We start from the raw sequence: 20,298 nt of genomic DNA, 5'->3' as shown, positions 1-20,298 counted from the left end.
AATGGCCACAAACCTTCCCACGATCATGCAATTTTACTGATAAAACTATATCGCGTATAAACAATAATCCGTGGAAATTGCGTTTCAGCAAAAATGTTTAGCATTTGCACATCCCCAAGTAAAGTGTTTTGATTTATTTTCATCCATTTAAAACGTTTTTTATCACACAAAATTAAAAAAAAGTGATTTCATAACTATTAAAATATGTTTTGAATTGTTTGTACAGTTCATTTACAAGCTATTTAAATATTGTGTGTTGGAAAGGCAAAACCTGCCACCCTATAGCCCTTTCATTTCACACTCTGTACAGCATGACTGCCAGGCAGTTCAATTTATAAAATCCTCTAACTTTGCTGCTCATTTTATCTTCGAGGTAGTGTTCACTTTTTGTTCTCCGACTGCAAATTGTAAGACATAAGCTGACATTTGCAAAGCAGAGCAAATGTGACAAGATAAAAACAAAATTTAAAGGTACCCCTATTGCTCATTCACTCTGAGATAACAGAAAAGAAACGCGTTACTTACCTGTAACAGCAGCTATCCAGTATTGGTGTCTTTCACATGCCTGAATCATTCCCCTCGTCGAGACGGGAGCCTCCGGTACATAAAAAAGTAATGTCCTATAGACATACATAGAGAAAAATAGGCCTAAGGGCCTCCCCTTAGTAGCCTATCCTAGTCCTTATGTAAAAAGGACCAAACTCTTAGAGCCAGCCAATCAGCTATCACCTCCCTCTAGAACCTTCCTGGCAGGAGCCTCAGTCCCTCAGATTTTCGTACGCACCAAGCTAGGTAGGCGTAATATAGTTAGAGAGAGACGCGAGTCCTTCCAGGGGAGGCGGGAGGGTTGCATGTGAATCTATGAAAGACACCAATACTGGATAACTGCTGTTACAGGTAAGTAACGCGTTTCTTATCCAGTATTAGGGGTGTCTTTCATAGATTCACATGCCTGAATCAGAGTAGTTAGCAATACATTATGCACATTTCTGATGTAACATGCCATATAGATATTTTAGATAATACACATATTACCATATCAGTTTGAAACATTGGCATACGTCAAAACAGTAAATCAGTAAAGAATGTGCATACCAGGATGGCGGGATGTTGGAAGGCTCACCTCACTGGAATAGATGGCGAAGCACCGCCTGGCCTACTGCCGCATCCTTCATAAGTTCGGCATCTAGGCAGTAATGTCTGGAGAAGGTGTGCGGTGACTTCCACGTCGCCGCTCTACAGATGTCCAAAATCGGCATTCCAGCGAACAGCGCTGCTGATGTGGACATCGCTCTGGTGGAGTGTGCTTCCACCCTGTCTCTTAAAGGCCGTCCGGCCCCGTCATGGCAGAATGCTATTGCTGAGGAGATCCACCTTGAGATGCTCTGTTTTGTTAGAGGCATACCCAACCTTGGCCTACTGTAGGCCACAAATAGCTGTGATGACTTCCTGAAGCTCTTTGTTTTGTCTATGTAAAACTTAAGGCACCTTTTGAGATCCAGAGAGTGGAGTGTCCTTTCTGCTGCCGTGGTAGGGTTCGCAAAGAAGGAACGTAGAACCACCGGCTCGTTGAGGTGAAAGTCTGAAGGCACTTTCGGTATGAACTTGGGATTTGTCCTCAGCACCACCCTGTCCTGTTTGAACTGCATGAAGGGTTCCTGAATGGAGAGAGCTTGCAGCTCGCTGACTCTCCTGGCAGATGTTAGAGCGAGCAACAGAGCCGTTTTCCATGAGATGTACTTGATGGAAGCTCGATGAATGGGCTCAAAAGGGTGCTTCATGAGTTGGTTAAGGACCAAGTTGAGGTGCCACGTCGGTGGGACCCGTCGAGGTCTTGGGAAGGACCTATATAGTCCCTTGAGGAACTGTTTGATAAGCCTACTGGACCAGAGAGACGGGCATTTGTAAGTCCTGGTAAAACGTGAAATTGCCGCCAGATGCACCTTTATGGATGCATGCGCCAATCCCGACTGTGCCAAGTGTAGTAGATATGGCAATATCTGTTCAGGTGTGATATGGAGTGGTCTGAGGCCTTTCTCTAAACACCATACGCAAAAGCGTTTCCATTTGAGAGAGTAGGTTTTGTTGGTACTGTCCGCCCTCGCTTTTGCTAGCACGTCCCTGCAGTCCTGCGGGATGTGTAAATGGCAGAACTCTCTGTGCTCAGGAGCCAGGCCGATAACCTGAGCGATTGCAGGTTCGGGAATTGCACCTGCCCGTTGGACATTGTCAGCAGGTTCGGGTGCTGTTTTAGACGAATCGGTGTCCTGATGGAGAGGCGATGAAGGTCCGAGAACCAGTGCTGCCTCGGCCAGAACGGGGCAATTAGGATCAGGGTACAAGGCTCCGCCTTCATCTTCCTGAGGACCCTGGAAATCATCGGGAACGGCGGAAAAGCGTACGCAAATACGCTGAACCAGCCTATGGAAAAGGCATTTCCGAGCGACCTTGGTTGGGGATGCCAGCTTGCGTAGCTTGGGCATTTGGCGTTCTCCCTGGTGGCGAACAGGTTGATTCCTGGGACTCCCCATTCTGAGAATACGTGTGTTAGCGAATTCTAGTCGAGCTCCCATTCGTGTGAGAGGGATTTTTGTCTGCTTAGGGCGTCTGCAATGGTGTTGTCCTTGCCCAGGACATAGTCCGCTCTGAGAGTGATCCCATGGAGAACAAGCCAGTTCCAGATCTTTTGCGATTCGCGTGATAGAGTGAGCGAACGCGTTCCTCCCTGTTTGTTTAGATAGTGCATCGTCGTGGTGTTGTCCGTTCTGACGAGCACCTGGGAGTTCTGGATGCGTGGTAAAAAGGCTTGCAGCACTAGATACACAGCCCTCAACTCCAGAAGATTGATATGGAGATGTTGCTCCTGATCTGACCATTTGCCACTTACTCTGAGGTCCTGAAGGACAGCTCCCCAGCCCGCCAGAGATGCATCGGTGGTGATCACAAGTGGCGCAGCTGGAAGCAGGAACGGCAGTCCCATAGACAGATTCCTGTAATCTTTCCACCATTCGAGGCTCTTGGATATTCGCGGTGTTATCCTCACAATGTCTTCGAACGAACCCGTACTCTGAGTCCACTGGTTCGTGAGGGCTTCTTGCAATGGACGCATCCGAAGCCTGCAGTGAGGGATGAGGAGTATACAAGAAGACATCATTCCCAGGAGTGATTTGAAGGTGCGAACTCTTAGGGACTTCCTTGATGCCACTGCCGTGGCCAGCGATATTATCTTGTTTTTTCTTTCTTCTGAAGGAAATGCCCTCGCGCATTCCGTATTCAAGGTCGCCCCGAGGAAGGTGATGCTTCTTGTTGGGGACATATAGGATTTCTGAAGATTGAGAGTCAATCCTAGATGTTGGAAAAGATTGGTACAGGCGTTGGAGGATTTGGTTGCGCCTGCAGCTGTGGGTGCCTTTACCAGCCAGTCGTCGAGGTAGGGGAAGACTTGGTGACCCATTTGACGCAGGAAAGCTGCCACAGGAGAAAGGCACTTGGTGAAAATCCGCGGAGCGGATTTGAGGCCAAACGGCAGGACCTTGAATTGGTAGCGCTGTCCTGCCACCTCGAAACGTAGAAACTTCCTGTGCCCCCTGAGTATCGGGATGTGATAGTAGGCATCCTGAAGATCCAAGGATGTCATGAAATCTCCTTTTTCTAGAATGCCTAGTATTTCTTGGAGCGTCACCATCCTGAACGACTGACTTTTCAGGAAAGAGTTGAGTGCCCTGAGATCTAGAATGGGCCTCCACTGAGCCGATGGAACCCGCTTGATCGCTCCTTTCTTCAACATCTCCGATATTTCCCGGAGTAGCAGTCGCAGATGTTTGTGTGGGAACCTGCGGGGAGGGGTTGCAGGTGGGATGGTGGTAAATTCTAGGGAATGGCCGAATCTTAGGAGTTGGAGTACCCAGCGATCCGTGGTGATGATGCGCCAATTTTCCAGGAAATGGGTCAATTTTCCTCCAATTTATGATGAGGGAGATGGTAGCTGGACTGGCTGGAGTAACTGGTCACTGGTGTCCGACGGTGCCCCTCTTTTGGTTCTTACCCCTGAAGTTAGATCTTCCATAAGAAGACTGCCGACCTTGTTGCTGCTTCTGCTGGTACTGGGTCTTATTCTGGAAGGAATACGAGGACCTATTCTGGTAGGATCCTCTGTAGGAGGACTGGCCTCTAGATTTGTTGCCCCGAAAGGACTGATTCCTTGCCTGCAAGGTCCCAAGCGCTCTAGCCGTGTCAGTGTCCTTCTTGATAGCTTGGAGCACCTCATCAATTTTATCTCCGAAAAGATGTTGTCCGTCGAAGGGCATGTCCAGCACCTTCGTCTGCACTTCCTGCCTAAACGATGTTGCCTTCAGCCATCCCTGGCGGCGCAGGACTGCAGCCCCAGCCAGTTGACGAAAGCCTGTCATGGCCACGTCTATGGCACAATCAATGATTTCGGCCGCCGAGGTTTGGCCCTCCGAAAGTAGTGCCTTGACCTCCTCCTGAACTGCGCTTGGCAGCTCTGCTAAATATGGGGCTATATCCTCCCAAAGTTGGCGGTTATAACGCCCTAACAGGGCTATGGAATTGGCCACCTTGATGGTCATTGCCGAAGTGGTCGAAAACCTTTTGCCAATTGTGTCCACTTTTCTGCCTTCCTTGTCCGGTGGGGCTGACAGAGGAGAGGAAGGATTACGAGAATTTTTCTGGGCCGCTTGGGTCACGACCGAATCCGGTTTCGGGTGTCCATTAAGGCAGGCTGGCGCCGTGGATGGAGCTTTGTACTTTCTATCCAGGCGTGGAACAACCGCAGGTACGGAAGCCGGCGTCAGCATTAATTTCATTCCCTGGTCCCAGAGAAAGTCAATGATTGGGATTGACTTCGTCGTCTTCTTCGTCTGCTCCTTAAAGTCATGCAAGAAGCACTCAGTCTCCGTCGATTCCATGACCATATGAAACCGCGTCGCTGCTCGTTCAACTATCTTATGAAAACCGCCAATATCCACTGGCGGTGAATCAGCTTGGCGCGGTTGTGGGGAAGCTGGGGAGGATGCCACATACTCCTCCTCCTCATCCTGGTCCGACTGGTCTTCCTGGACCTCCCCCTCTTCCATCTCCTCAGCCTCCTCATCCGATGACTCTATCACCTGAGGTGGCGGTTTGTCGTGGCAGACCTGAGTAGCTGGTCGTGATTGCTTTGGGGCGGTCGTTGGTGGATTTGTAGTAGGCACCGGGCCCCCTGTGTCCAGTGCTGGCGATTCCGGGAAACGTTGCTTGTAGTCCCGGATAAGGTATTTGAGGTCATTAACGATCGACAGGGGAAGGCATACCATCGGGGTGACCTCCGTGCGAACCTGTTCCCGGACGGGGCGTTCCTGCCCGCTCATCTCTTCCTGTTCCTCGTCCGTGCTTTGACATTTGACGTACAGCTCAGAAGGGGAAGTAGCCTGATCAAAGAGCTCTTCTTCCGACTCCTCACTCTGAAGAATCTCCATAGGCAAATTGGTTTGCACTGCACCTTACTTGGAGACGTCGTTTCCGGTGTAATCTGTGGTCTGGACAGTTTGCCAGATGCAGATACCTGTACAGGAACCCCTGCTGTCTTCCGTGCTGGATCAGAAATACCAATGGACGACGACGACTTTCCCGTCGACGATACAGTCGACGGCATGGTCTTCGCCGACGGTGTCTCCGTCGACGATATTCTCCTCGTCGACGATGTCTTCGTCGACGATTTTGTCGTCGACGCCTTCGTCGTCGACGTCTTCGTCGTCGACGCCTTCGTCGTCGACGCCTTCGTCGTCGACGTCTTCGTCGTCGACGTCTTCGTCGTCGACGCCTTCGTCGTCGACGTCTTCGTCGTCGACGTCTTCGTCGTCGACGCCTTCGTCGTCGATACCTTCGACGTCGATATCTTCGTCGACGATGCCTTCGTCGTCGATGCCTTCGTCGTCGATGCCTTCGTCGTCGATGCCTTCGTCGTCGATGCCTTCGTCGTCGATGCCTTCGTCGTCGATGCCTTCGTCGTCGATGCCTTAGTCGTCGACGCCCTCGTCGTCGTCTTCGACTCTTCCGTCGACGGTGGGCTCCTCATCGACGATGTCGTCGTCGACGGGACAATCTTCGTCGTCGACGATGACTTAGACGTCGACGACGGCTTTAGCAGTATAATAGATGAAATAGGAGTACCTGCTGACGACGATGAAGGGGTGGTCGTCGTCGACGAGAAGACTGACGACGCTGTCGTTGTGGACACGGTTGTCGTCGCTGTGGAGACATGACCTGGTGCCCTTTTTTGCGCTGAGGAAGGTGTCGCAATTTTGCTGGCCGTCAGGGTAGGCTTCTTAAAAGTCAGAGAGTCCTTGTCAGACACTGAAGATTTGGAAGATCTTGCCTCTGAAGACTTCTTGTGTGTCTTCATAGGAGGAGCGTCTGAGGGGCCAGGAGACGTCACTCTCGGCCTCTTCAGGGAGACTTCAGAGGTTCCGGAAAAGCTCGCCTCTGAGGATACCACACTCTCCCTGTCCTTGAGCCTGTCCAGCCAGATAAGCAGACGACCCTCTCTGTCTCTCAAGGTCTTGTGAGGGAAAGACCTACATATTTTACAGTCCTTAGGGACGTGGTCCGGATAAAGGCAATATAGGCAGAGGTCATGCTTGTCGTCCACATGAAGCCTCTTCTTCCCACATGAAGAGCAAGCCCTGAAAAGGGCTTTCTTCTGGGATTCAGACATGCCAGGAGTTGTAGAAGAAATAAACACTCACTGCAGTAATAAGAGGCCTGAAGTGGTCTGCGTTCAATCCTTGAAGAAGTCACCAAAAAAGTGAACAATCTGGTTTGAAAGAAATCCTGAGGAGAACTCAGGCTGGAGACTCCCTAGCACAACGTGCGGTAGAAAATCTGAGGGACTGAGGCTCCTGCCAGGAAGGTTCTAGAGGGAGGTGATAGCTGATTGGCTGGCTCTAAGAGTTTGGTCCTTTTTACATAAGGACTAGGATAGGCTACTAAGGGGAGGCCCTTAGGCCTATTTTTCTCTATGTATGTCTATAGGACATTACTTTTTTATGTACCGGAGGCTCCCGTCTCGACGACGGGGAATGATTCAGGCATGTGAATCTATGAAAGACACCCCTAATACTGGATAACCTGTTCCTTATCAGCTCGCCAGAACGGGCTATTAGGCCCTAAAAATAACTCGCCCTGATAAAATCTGACTCTCCATAGCGACTGGGCGAGTACATTTTTCGAAGCCTGTAAAGTGTACCAATTCTTTAGCAATATAACTCAGTGACATGCACATAGTTTCACCCGTGTTACTAGTGAGGCATTCACTCTTAATGTGAATTTTAACATTTGGTGGAACTTATTTCAAATGCGTATGCCACAGCAACAGTGATGCACACACCTCAAGTGTAAATGCGTGACAGGGAAATTGTCAAGGCCTGCCTCCCCTGTGAAAAACGTTTGAATATCCTCTGTTTAATTACAGAAAAATGGAGCGGACGAGTCTGGGGGAAGGCCACGCCTATTTTCAGAGCCTGATACCATGACCGGAACTGATATGACTTTGGTGAAAATTACATTTAAATCAACGAAGTACTGCCTCAGAGAGAGCTGTGAAATAAAACACTCTGTAGGTTAGTATGGTGTAGCACTATTGACTTGGAGCCGTATCGGGAATGGATCTACAACACGTGGGATAGAATGTTACTGACCCATTTTAGATTGGGTTTTGTGAATGGCAACTGGGCTTTTCTCTTGGTCAGTTTAACCCATCTAAAGTATTGTTATGCCCCTGTTATGATACTTCGCCCAAGAGTCTTTTGCAATTTACTTTTTTCTTCCAATTTTATCTAAATTTTACAAAACATTTTTTTAATTCCAATCATCAGGGCCTGGGGCATCAGAAGATTCGGGGCTGGTTTGGTATATTTGCAACAGCTTGACTCCCCATCTAATTGTTTAAATATCGGTTCATTTTTAAAATGTGTTACTAATAGAAGGAACTAAATGCTCTTTTAGAAGCAATAGTACCACATATTTTACATTTGTGTTTAGGAATGCTTCTTGGTAATTGATATATTAAACGATGTAAGCTTTTTTACTTGCACTTTATTTGATTTTATAATGCTGGAGAGAAGGTAGCATTACATGTGGCTGGATATAGTTCTCTCTCCCACTTGGGTATGAATTAGTGTGTGTTGTACTTGTTACTGTTTTTTATTTCTGTATATGGTTTGATTTGAGTTGTATTTTAATAATGTGCTTTTGATGTACTTGTATGGCTACATTGTTTAAAAAAAATCTTTTTATTAGATTTTAAAACAAGCAACACCAGGAGCTCAACAACGCACCAACAACGATAGCTATACTGGAATGGAAATGCATTCGTAATGTGTTTATCCGAGTACAGAATTGAATCAAATCATGCACAGTAGTTACACAATCGAAGCACAACATGTCATGATTATCAAATTGTACTGCCAGGCAATTGGTCAGTGTTAATGCGGCCATCCCTTTCCTTCTCCCAGGTCTATACCATAATATTTCATTCATGACCCATATATTTTACTTAATTTCTTAGGACAACCTCTAACTTTATATGCGATTCTTTTCGCTGCCATGTAAGGATCTATACCGGTTTTCAATTCTCGAATGGTTGGTATCTCTGTGGCGCCCCAAAACCTGGCCACACATCTCTTTGCCACTATGAGGCCTAGGTTACACATTAGGAGCTTGAATCGGGGAAGGTCAACCTCTGTCGGTATACCCGGTAGGATGTATTTGGGGTCTGTTGGGATATTTATCTCTAGTATCTGATTAAGCTCCCTTAAGACAGAATTCCAAATTGATTGTTTTGGTGTAGCCCCAAAAGGTGTGTAGGAATGTGCCCCGCTCCACCCTTCATCTGAGGCAAGTAGGGGACTCTGCTCTACCCAATCGATGTAGATTGACCCTGACCCAACATATCCGATGAGATCTTAAATTTGATCAGCTGGAGTCTGGATTTGATCACTACCTCTCTCGGGTGCATAAGGGCCGCCTCAGTCAGTGTCCTCCATTTCATAGATCTCCTGCTCCCACCAGACCCTCACTTTGACCAAGTTATCAGGTGTGTTATTATTGGTAGTTCTGTAGGTCCAGGAGACTGCTTTAGCTTCTATTTGTCCTTGAAACAACCTCCCCTCTAGTGGGACATTCCCAAAGGGTTTCTGCCATATCAAATCTCTCAGCCCCATGCATGCTTAAGTTGGATGTATTGAAAGTATTGCAACTTGCTCAATTGGTATTCTTTCTGCAGGCAGGCAAATAAATCAAGGTCTCTCCCTCTATGAGATCTCCCAACTTGGTAAATCTCAAACATATCCCAGGCCCTGAAGCCTTTCAGTTTCCCAATTTCTTTCAGAAGGGACACCCAACCATATTGGAGTCTCTCAAGTGACCCTTCTGTCCCACTTCATGTATTTGCTTGCGCTTGTCCAGGCGTTTATAGTCCTTTGTGTTGCAAGAAGCAGTTTTCTACGTCCACCTCCACCATATCGGTAGTGTAGGTAGGGTCTAGTCTGGAACTTTGCTTGTTCCAGCGAGTTTGTGGGGTGATCTTCAGGTGTATGGCAACAGTTATTAATCAGATGTGCTGCCCAATAGTACGTCCGTGTATCTGGTAGCAAAATCTCCCGTTATATTGATTACACTGCAGCATTTATGTTTACATTGTTGGCCGAAATAACATTTATGTGTGTCTATACCTATTGAACGGATTTTCAGAGTAGTTTTGTTTTCTGGGTGTTCACCATACAAAGTGCAAATGCTACTCCACCTTTTTTGCAAACACCAGGTGGAAGACATGGTTTAGGGCATTTACTATGTATTTAGAGGCTATTGGAAATAGATCTAGTCCCGAAAGAAACATTTTTGCTACAGCACAATTTAGGGTCAGTCTAATTATGAACATTTTGACAGACTTAACGATACAAGTTTTACCTTAGTGACTTGCATCACGGCTTTGCATAGACTATATGGACCAACCTCCTCTAAGCCCTACCTTTCCTTCCAGAGATGTAGAACTGCTAGAAAGATGGTCTAGCCCAGAGAGGAGGGTCAAGTGTTGGCCTGCTCTATGTTCTTAAATCTGCGGTCGAACCTTTTAGAACAACATAGTTATTTAGTGTACTGAGTGTTTGATTGAAATGCCTGCCTGCCCCAGTGTCTTGAAAGTGCACCTGGCTATTAGTATGTACCTGCGAGCAACGGGCGATTTGAGGACGTGATGCTTATGTTAAAGAGTCAGACTGACATCTCTGGGTCTTCACGCTGGTCTTGGGTTTAAGAGTATGTATAAGTGTAGAGTCAAGGTTTCTTGGACCTATGCCCCCCCCCCCACCCCCCCAGGCCACAGGAGCAATCAAGCAACACATCACAATGCGCTTCTTCCCTCAGGGACCCGTCCAACAGTATTCCCCAATTCTCCTTGTAACAAAAACATGTCCACTTATAGTTGCCATAAAAGGGATTAGTGCCAATGAGATTCTCTGCGATGCAGACATCACACACAACAATCCCGTAAAGTTTTGACACTCGAGGGAATGGCACAGTTTTTCGGTGAATCTAGATCTTGCATCGATATTTTAAACAGTTTGGTACCTTAAAAGTTTTTTGTTTTGTCAAAACTGCTTTACTGTTTTCCAAGTAGGCATACCATACAGTAAAGCATATGGAACACTTCTTTCACAGGACCACAGAGCTATTTTAGAAATACAGTTTTACATAAAGTGGAGTTGACCAATCTCCAATATCATGCATATTGCCCACAATGTGAACAAGTAAAAATAACTACCCCTGAAATCCATACGACCACCCCCTCCCCACAAACCATAACCCTTGAACTAACTAGCGGTACATGGAGAGGTAGGCCTATCTAGAGGTAATTCACCAAAAGGACCCCAGACATATTCAAAGTTTTTATAAGAATCTGATAGGATATCTGCCATATATTCCATAGTGACCGCACGCCATAGCCCTGCATGCCATTGAGTCAGTGAAGGTGCTTCTTTATGCTTCCACGCAGGAGCTACCGCCATTTTTGCTGCTCCCAACAGAGCCACATCACCAACATGTCCCATCTCGCTTGATATTTGAGGGAGTCGTTTCTTAATCCTAAACGGATGAAGCCGGGGTCGCTGGGGACCAGGTATCCCAAAATCTCTTAACTGGGCCAAGATCTCAGACCAAAAAGGCCAAATGGTTGGGCAGTACCACCTGATGTGTTTAAAATCACCCAACATTCCACATCCTCTCCAACAAGGATCAGGCATGTGGGGATATTGATTTTTGAGTTTGGTAGGATACAGGTACCTGTCAAATAAAAGTTTATAATGAGCTTCCCTCTGACCCATTGTGCGGTTAAACGCTGAATATCCCTCCATAATTTAGACCAGCTTGCCTCCGGGATGGGGTATCCAAGTGTCTGCTCCCATCGTACCATATGATGTGGTTGGGTGTAAACCGTGTCTAGAAGAAGTGCATAAAGGAAAAAGATACGCCCCTTTGTACCACAATCCCTCCGTACAAACTGCTCAATAAGAGCAAGCTCTCTAGTGGGGTGCCTCTCGCACCTCACGCTGGAGTATCCAATGTTGTAATTGATTATAACAGAAGTGTTCTTGTAGAGGGGAGGTTGAAATCACGCTGGCAGTCCTCAATAGTCTAGCAACAAAAAAGGGTACAAAGTTCCTCGTGTACAGTAGCGAAGAAGAGTGTAAGGAGCAGGTGAGAGAGTATCTCAACCGATCAGTGATAAAAGAAACCAATCAGGAGAAGACGAGGGAAATTTCCCTTGGTTGAACTAGTGCTCTCACACACCCAGCAAGCTAGGTGTCATGCTTCATCATATGAGCACTGCCCCTCGTCAAGTCGGCGCTGCAATCCTTGACGGGCTCCCGAAATCGGGGCTCTTTGTCGGGGATCTTTTGTTCCTGCCGAAGGTGCTTGGGGGTGAGGGGCCTAGTGTGAGGTGATGTAGCAGAAAACGGGTTTAAAAGGGGTCAGTTAGTCCTACTTAAATTTTATTCCAAAGGTAAACTGCCCTGTTAAAAATGTGTAGAGTGGCTAGGTGCTAGGAGTCAGGTATCTAGACATAAGCTCTACTCTATAGGATCGACATGTTTCTTGCCATGAGAGTCAGGAGGATCAAGGCAATTCATCAGGATCAAAATAAGGCTGTCTACAATACGTGGTAAAGTGACATCTACATACCACTTCCTATGGTCTGTTACCGGTTGAGGATAAAAAACTTTTTATAACGATTCTTAAAATAACTCTTCATACTGTACATAATTATGAATAATTGTGTCATTAAAACCTATTTGCATCTCCAACACCCTGACCTCATGATTGTGCACGGTGGTGGCAATGACCAAGGCACATTGACTGGGGTTGGTCTGGAAATGCTCATGAAGGATACCTTTGCACAATTGATTTTGCTTTTGCCTCAAACTGTCTTTGTATACTCCAATATATGCCAAAGACAGAAGTGAAAATGGTCAAATCGATTATGTTCTCAGATTGAGAAAGCTAGGAAGAATGTCAATAAAGCGGTGTCTGCATACCTCAGAGATCACAGAATGGGGTCCATCTACAACAACAATCTACATTTTGATATGGATGACATACACAGAAGTGATGAAGTTCATTTCACAGCTCAATGAAACAGAATTTTTCTCAACAACCTGAAGCTGTTCATCCGTACTTACATGTAGCTCCAACAAACTCATAATTAAAACAAGGGCTCTTTTTAGAGCTACCCTATAACTGAAAACTCAGCCGGGCTATTTTAGGCCCAGGGAACCGTATCCCCGGAGCTTGGCCACAATGTTTGGAAACTGCGCAAGGAGCCCCAATCCCCCACACTCCCTGCCACCTCCTCGCCTCCTGCGGCAGCCAGCATTTCTTTTGCACAAAGCCAGCTGCTCCATGCTAGCTCCCTTTGCCCAAAAGCAAATCGGCTTTGCTTCATAAAAGCAAGAGTAAATTACCTCCTCTTGCTTCCATTAAGGCACCACGGGTCATTGTTGAAACCGGCCCTTGGAGAGAAAAATACCCAGGGCCAAAGAAAGCTCCTCAAGGGAAATTGGACGATACGCCTCCATCCAATTTAAAGGCCCAGGAAAATCGCACTCCCCGGGGCCGGCAGTCCGCAACAGACCCCCGCATTTTAATTCATAAATGCCCGGGGAAGTAGTGCCCCCGACACAGTATGGGTGAAGCTTCACCCCTCCACACTTAAATTTTACGTATACCTCCAAAGACGTCCTCCTCTTCGGAGCAGAGGGGGAGGGAAGACGCGTACCCCCCCTTCCTATCATTATATTTGCTCCGAGGAAGTGGCGGTCCCGTGACAGAAGTAAACCCCACATCATAACTACACATTCCTCCCGGGAACTGGCCCACCCGCAGGCTTAATTAAACGAAGTGCGCGACACTGCAGTTTGTTTTTCTTTTTCCAGCCGTGATTTCCAAGCCCTACGCAAATCACGCTGAAAACATAAAAAATGTGGAGGGTTTTACCTTCGGGCTCCCTGTACAACCCCCTGAGCACCCTAGGGAGCTCACAGAGTTCTAACCTGCCCTCTTCTACTTTTTTCACCCTACTCGTTTGAACCGAGTCACAAGATGGCTGCCAACGCTTCCTAGTCTGAAGTGTTGGCAGCCAATCACGGGCAAGCTCGTGCTCGGAATGGCTCAACCAATCCGATATCACAATTCTCAAATATCGATATCTGTAAATCTTTAAAAATCTCAAACTACTGAACGGATATACACCATTTTAAAAAGTGTGCTTTCTGGACAAAGAGCTATCTCTCTGCCAAATTTTGGTGTAATTCCGTTCAGCAGTTCGGCCTGTAGCCGTGTCTAAAGTTTCCTATGGAAATTAACATGGAGAAAACACGTTTTGGGACCCGAAGGGACACGAGGGGAACGCTGTGGGGTAGGACGTTTGTGCCAGCACGGTGATTCCACCCAAAACTATGTGGAACATTTGTTTTTTTCAGCAAAATCTGGGGTTTGCAGGAGATTCTGGGTAGGAAAACGTTGGGGGATCCACGCTAGCCATACCTTGCTGGCCTCCCCCGGGTGTCTAGTTTTCAGAAATGTGTGCGTTTGGTAGTTTCCCAAGATGGCCGCCGAGCCCGGGGCCAAAAACACAGGTGTCTTCCCTTGCAAAACCAGGTTGTTTTGTGATGGGTCATTTTGATGTCTACTCAATACGTTTTGGGCCCTGGCCTGTCGCAGGCACTTGACCCACCCATGCAAATGAGGTACTATTTTTATCGGGAGACTTGGGGGAACGCTGGGTGGTAGGAAATTTGTGAATCCATGCAGATTCCAGAACTTTACCACACAGAAATTTGAGAAAAGTGTGGTTTTTTTTTTTTTTTTTACAAAGTTTGAGGATTGCAAGGGATTCTGGGTAATCGAACCTGGTGAGAGCCAGACAAGTCACCCCATCCTTGATTCCCCTGGGTGTCTAGTTTTCAAAGTTGTATAGGTTTGCTAGGTTTCCCTAGGTGCCGGCAGAGCTAGGGTTCAAAATCTACAGGTAGGCACTTTGCAGAAAAAGGGTCAGTTTTCACTGTGAAAATGTGGTGTGTCCACGTTGCGTTTTGGTCCGTTTCCTGTCACGGGCCCCAGGCCTACCCACACAAGTGGGGTGGCATTTTGTGGATCCACGCAGATTCCAGAACTTTCCACCACAGAAATGTGAGGAAAATGTTGTTTTTCTCACCAAGTTTGAGGTTTGCAAATGATTTTGGGTAACAGAACCTGGTGAGAGCCAGACAGGTCACCCCATCCAGGATTACCCTGGGTATCTACTTTTCAAAAATGTATAGTTTTGCTAGGTTCTCCTAGGTACCGGCAGAGCTAGAGTTCAAAATCTACAGCTAGGCACTTTGCAAAGAAAGGGCCAGTTTTCACTGTGAAAATGTGGTGTGGCCACGTTGCGTTTTGGGCCGTTTCCTGTCGCAAGCACTAGACCTACTCACACAAGTGAGGTACCATTTTTAACGTAGAGCAACTGTTATTACCTATGGACTTTTGATGCATTTCTGCCTTCCAAATGAAAGACAATGTGTAAACAAGCATTTGCAATGCAATAGGACTTGCATTTGCGAGAGTTTAAGTTATTGGCATTGTAAATGATAATGTCTTTTGTTTATGTTTTAAAAACATAACATATAAATAAAAGGCATTGTCATTTACAATGCCAAGAGCTCCTCCTCCACCCAGCTCTCTTTCATCATTATCTCACCGCTCCTCCTTTCACCTCCTATCCCCTTCCGGTCTTTCCCTCCACCACTTCTCTCCCTTTCCAGTCGTCCTCCCTCTCTTACTCTATCACTCTCCCTTCTTTTCTGTTTTTTATCTCTTTCCATGCGACACTCATCTCCTCTCACTCTTTTTCCCGGCCCTCTCTCTCCCACAGTACTCCTCCCTCCTCTCTTTCCCTCAATGGCACCTTCCAAAGGGTATTTCTGTAGGACTCGTTCATAAGGTGAGGAATCTATGAGGAAAAATTATTCATCAACTTTTTTGGTTGATGAACACTTTTTCCCACAGATTTCTCACCTTATGAATGTTATGTTTCCTTCAAAAACAATATTTCTAGAGGCTTCTTTATCTTCCCACATATTCCTCACTATTATACCCCCCCTCAACCGTGGACTAATGATGTTAATAAAAATATTCTAGTGTATGCAGGGGTTGCCTACTGTTATTGTTCATGTTGTTTATGCTCTCTTGTTCCCTCTGTGCATGCCTCACTGGGGCACGAAAAACTGAAGAAAGTGAAAAGATATGGGGTTGCTGAATAGCCCTGAAGTGAACAGTGGTGTTTGTTAAACCCAGGCAGTATAGCAACAATTTAATTCATGAAGTGCCTCGCATGCTCATCAGAATGTATCTTCTCGCAAAATGAAAACTTTCTGAGTGAGATACATATTCTAATGAATACAAATGTCCCCATTCTGCTGAAGCAATAGAAATAGAAGGGGCTTATCGGAGCCCCAAGTTCCTTCTGTTCCTGACACTGTCTTTGTGATCTTTGAGGCCAGTGGTCCCAAGGGCATTGTCGAGGGCTCCAAAGGGCAAACCAGGAGAACAGTGTATCCCCTGGGTGACACTTAAATGACATCTGTGTTGAGCTGCTAGTAAAATGACTGTGCACTTCGGTAAGTCTCTTGTGTGTTGCTAGTCTATATTAACATCTGCCACTGCAGCTTCACTTACTTAACCCTATGTCACTCCAGCTTCCTTTCTAATATTTCTTCACTTTTTATTTCTGCCCATAAATTGAGGCAAAGTTGAAAAATCGAAGGGTAATTTCCAGAATTCTGCAGTCAATTTGCAAAATGTAAAAACATGCATACAGCCAAAAATCTGCTGGGAACTAAGCAATCCGCGGTTTCTAGAAAATAAATGTCCTTCTAAGTAACTGAAGTCATTGGGCAGCGCCATTTCCCTGGGTTCTTTCGTAGGTCTTTGCATTGCTTAATTTGTGCCGGTGGTGGGCACCGGTGCACATTTTTGGGGGGCTAAGACCTATTTTTTATTACGACTGACCCTGAGAAAGAGATCAAAAAACAGCAAAGGTAGAAAGAAGGATTTAAAGGAAGGTAGGAAAACGGTGACATAGGAGGGAGCCATGATGGAAAATCTTGCGAGAGAAAGACAGGAAGATGGGTGGAGGGTGGAGGAAGAAAGACGATGGAGATGGTTTCAATACCAGAATTGGGCAGCTTTGGAATGTGGCAGCAGCTGCACCAGGCTCATAAGATAAACTAACTTTGTGCCCCTGCACATATTTATTTCTTTAACTAATTAAGCACTGAGGCCACGCAGTTCCAAATTCCATTCTGGACATCTTTAGGGGGCGGCAGGGTTCATGAGATAAGAGGAGGCTCAGCAGAACGCCTCTGTGACGCTCCCCCGGGTCGAGCGGACCGCAGCATCGTCTATTGTGTTTATTTCGAAATCTGGGACTGCTCGGGGGCTCCGAGAGCCTCTTGACCTGAGCCTCTGCCAGGGGGGCTGTCGCTGCTGACCTCTCCCATGACCTGAGAGCTGGCCCTGGCCAGACTTCCTCCCCACTCCTCTCCCATGTCATGCATGGGTTATAGAGGAATGTAATGGGAAATGAAAGTCAAGATCTTCATTAGGAAGGAAGCGTTCTCCCTTTGTTTATTACTATATAAATACATTTAAAAGTCGATTTGCTGCTTAACACTTTAACGTCAGGAACAGTCCACTGTGCACGCTAAGTTCTGTTAGTAATATATATGTGATGCTGTGTTACGTTACGCTATATTCCAGCGCACAAGTTCTAAACAAGCATCGATCTCTTGTCTTTATGGGGCCATGTGTTTCTAATTAGAAACACATGGCCCATAAAGGTAAGAAAGTGCTTTGCGACAGCAGTAAAGCAGGTGACCCAGTCGGATCGGAGGCGAAAGGGCGTCCACAAAAAACCCTCATTTCTAATGGCAGGCCACTGTTTAGCATAAATGGTGACGCCAGCCAATGGAAATGAGGGGCGGGGCTTAAAGCCCTTTCATGAAATCCCTCGCTCACAAAATTTCTCGCCATCGAGCAGAGCATGCCCTGCAACAAAGGCGAGACCTAAAAAGAAGTCACTTTGAAAAATGTCCCATAATTCTCATGCTAGTATGGGTACTCACAATTTCGGAAATGTGCAAATAGCTACTGTTTCTAAACTCTATATTTTGTTCCAATTTCAGAATTACTTAGGTGTCTTTCATACCGATTTTTCCCTGTCTATATCTTCCCAAATTAATTACTATATACCTGGTACATAATAAAAAGCCATTGCAAGACACTGCTCGGTTTTTGGCTCTAGGTCCGTCTGGTTCTTGGTAAACCTACAAGTCCAGCAAATGTAACGGTATATTGCTTTGAAACAGCCGTCGTGATTAGAAGAGTTACAGGTGAAAACGTTGGCACAAATGGCTGTTTTTTTCAACTAATTTTCAATTTTTCCTATATTTTACTGTTAGTTTCTGTAAAGAAACATTGAAGGATCGACACAAATGACCCCTTGCTGAATTCAAAATGTGGTCTTCTTTTCTAAAATGTATAGCTTTCCAGGTTGAAAGCACAACAATAGGCTATGGTTCAGTAAAGTGCCAAAACTGTGTAAAATATGTTGGTTTTCTGACAAAAGTCTACCAATCCCTGAAAGCTGGGAAAATGGTGATGTCAGCCCCACAAACCCTCTGTGCTACCATTTGCAAGGGAAAAAAACAGAAGCTTTCATTTGCAGCACTTTTTTCCCATTTTCCCCCCCAAAAAAATGTTGCAGTATTTTGGCTAATTTCTAGGTCCTCTCCAGGGAAATCCACAAACACTGGGTACCTTAAGAATCCCCATGATGTTGGAAGAAAAGGACGCAAATTTTGCGTGGATACCTTATGTGGTCAAAAAGTTACTGGGGCCTAAGCGCGAACTACCCCAAATAGCCCAAAAAAGGCTTGGGGGGGGGCGAAGGGGTTAAGTGGAAGCTTTTTAAATATTATATACAAGCCATAGTTGCTGCTTATTTTTCTTATGCAACTAACAACCATTGACAAAGCCAATAGTCCTGACTTGTTGAAGGCATGTTGTTACTTGTTGGGTCATATATCTGGATGCAATGACAGAAACAGCAAAATACAAGTCAGGTGGCACACTATGCTAAGCACAGATTGTTAGCTCAGGTGTTTTTAAGCCATGCCCTTAATTACATTGGTCACACCCCTTTGAGAGGCCCCCCCTCCCCCAGTTTTTCATAACATAAGTATTTGTGAAGCGCACGATTACCCGTAGGCGTCTTGGCGCTGAATACCAGATGTTTAGTATTACCCAACTCAATGGTATTCATTTTATCGACCTCAGATGTATGAAGGGCTGGGTGGACCAGCCGGGATTTTGAGCCTGTGACCATGAGGTCGAGCACAGGCCCCTGCGGTGGCTGCTTTGGTCCACTGAGCCACCAGACCCGGCTTAAAGCCCTGCCCCACCTACAAAATCTCTAGGGGATAAATCCCCTGCGCCCACACAGATCCCACGCCCATGAGGTAAGGTAAGGTATGTATCGTTAAGAGTCCCGGAGACTCCACGCTCGGAGTTCCATGAGTGGTTCAAAGGGGCGTCTTTTAGAGTGCGGTGAGGGGGTTACAGGTTCGCAGTCGCACTCTACTGAGATAAAAAAAAAATACTACTAGCTCTCCACAGAGAAAATTTGTATTACCATATTACAAAAGGCCCTTCCTCCATTACTCACCACCCCCTCCCGACCTAAGGGAACAAGCAGGGTGGAGAGGACTTGAGGCTGTGCGCTGCCAGAGAGCAATGAATATCAGGCTGTAAGTTCCATGTATTACGCTTTCCTCACCAGATAGTTCATGACTCCGCTCGTTTTGTCTTGGTAATCGATTTGCCTCGAGTCCAAAACCGCATTCATAGACCATGAAGGCCCCGCACCACCTCTTTAGTCACTGCTAACCTTACGTCACATGTAGACCAGACAGGGAGGAGCTGTTTGTGCAGGGTTAAGGTTTCGGCCCGCACAAGTGCCTTTCGGGAAGCACCAGCTTAGATTGGCTGACAACCTGCAGTCTGTCATTGGCGAGCAGCCTCGCAAAACACTTCTTTGCTTCCCTCATTGGCCCACCAAGGAAAGGCCTCGCCAATGGGCTGAACGGTTTCAGTTTTGTAGTGATGTGCTCGGCAGACGCCAGGGCACCACAAACACGCAAATAACCTATCCCGGGTTTACGCATGCTGCGTTTTAAAGTTAAGAAGAGACGCGCAAAGTGGCTATAAATGTAAACAAGCACTGGGAAAGCCTATGTGGGATCTATTGGCTTTATCTTTTTTTTTTACGTCACACATTCTGTATGATATAGCAGTCGATATTTTGATATTACGAATGATGTTTAATTCAGCCGGATGATTCAGATCGTATGATTTTTAATTCGCTGGTTGGACCTTAACGAGCGATGGCACTAGGTGTAGGGTGACCAACTGGCATGTGTGAAAATTCAGGACAAAGGGTCGAAATTCAGGACAAAAGGTGAGTTTTACAGACACAATAGAGGAGGTCGCGCAATAGTATATAAGTAAGTAAATAGACAACCAACATAAACATGAAACACTACAACTGATTTAAGGTTCCGTAACAATTAGGTATCCCCTTGGGGTACGTATTACAATCTGCTAACTGCAGGGGACCCACCTACACTACACTCAAGACACCTAACG

The 20,298-nt window shown here is 46.3% G+C and overlaps 1 protein-coding gene across 2 annotated transcripts in view; it reads right to left on the bottom strand.

The window, feature by feature from the left end:
• The window catches only part of BCAR1 (BCAR1 scaffold protein, Cas family member), a 191,343-nt gene extending 171,693 nt beyond the window's left edge, over window positions 1-19,650 (bottom strand). Inside the window, exon 1 of one of the 2 annotated variants that reach the window (XM_085638570.1) lies at window positions 19,430-19,650. In XM_085638570.1, coding sequence (XP_085494696.1) covers window positions 19,430-19,498 — 69 coding nt within the window. In that variant the 5' untranslated portion in view covers window positions 19,499-19,650. The remainder of the gene's footprint in view (window positions 1-19,429) is intronic. The other variant, XM_085638571.1, reaches the window with a different exon arrangement.
• Window positions 19,651-20,298: the final 648 nt, after the last annotated feature.

The sequence above is a fragment of the Triturus cristatus genome, chromosome 12 (assembly GCF_964204655.1).
Source record: "Triturus cristatus chromosome 12, aTriCri1.1, whole genome shotgun sequence".
In the NCBI taxonomy this organism is placed as follows: Eukaryota; Metazoa; Chordata; class Amphibia; order Caudata; family Salamandridae; genus Triturus; species Triturus cristatus.
The sequence above is the reverse complement of the archived record's forward strand: the minus strand, read 5'-3'. Positions and strand labels throughout refer to the sequence as shown.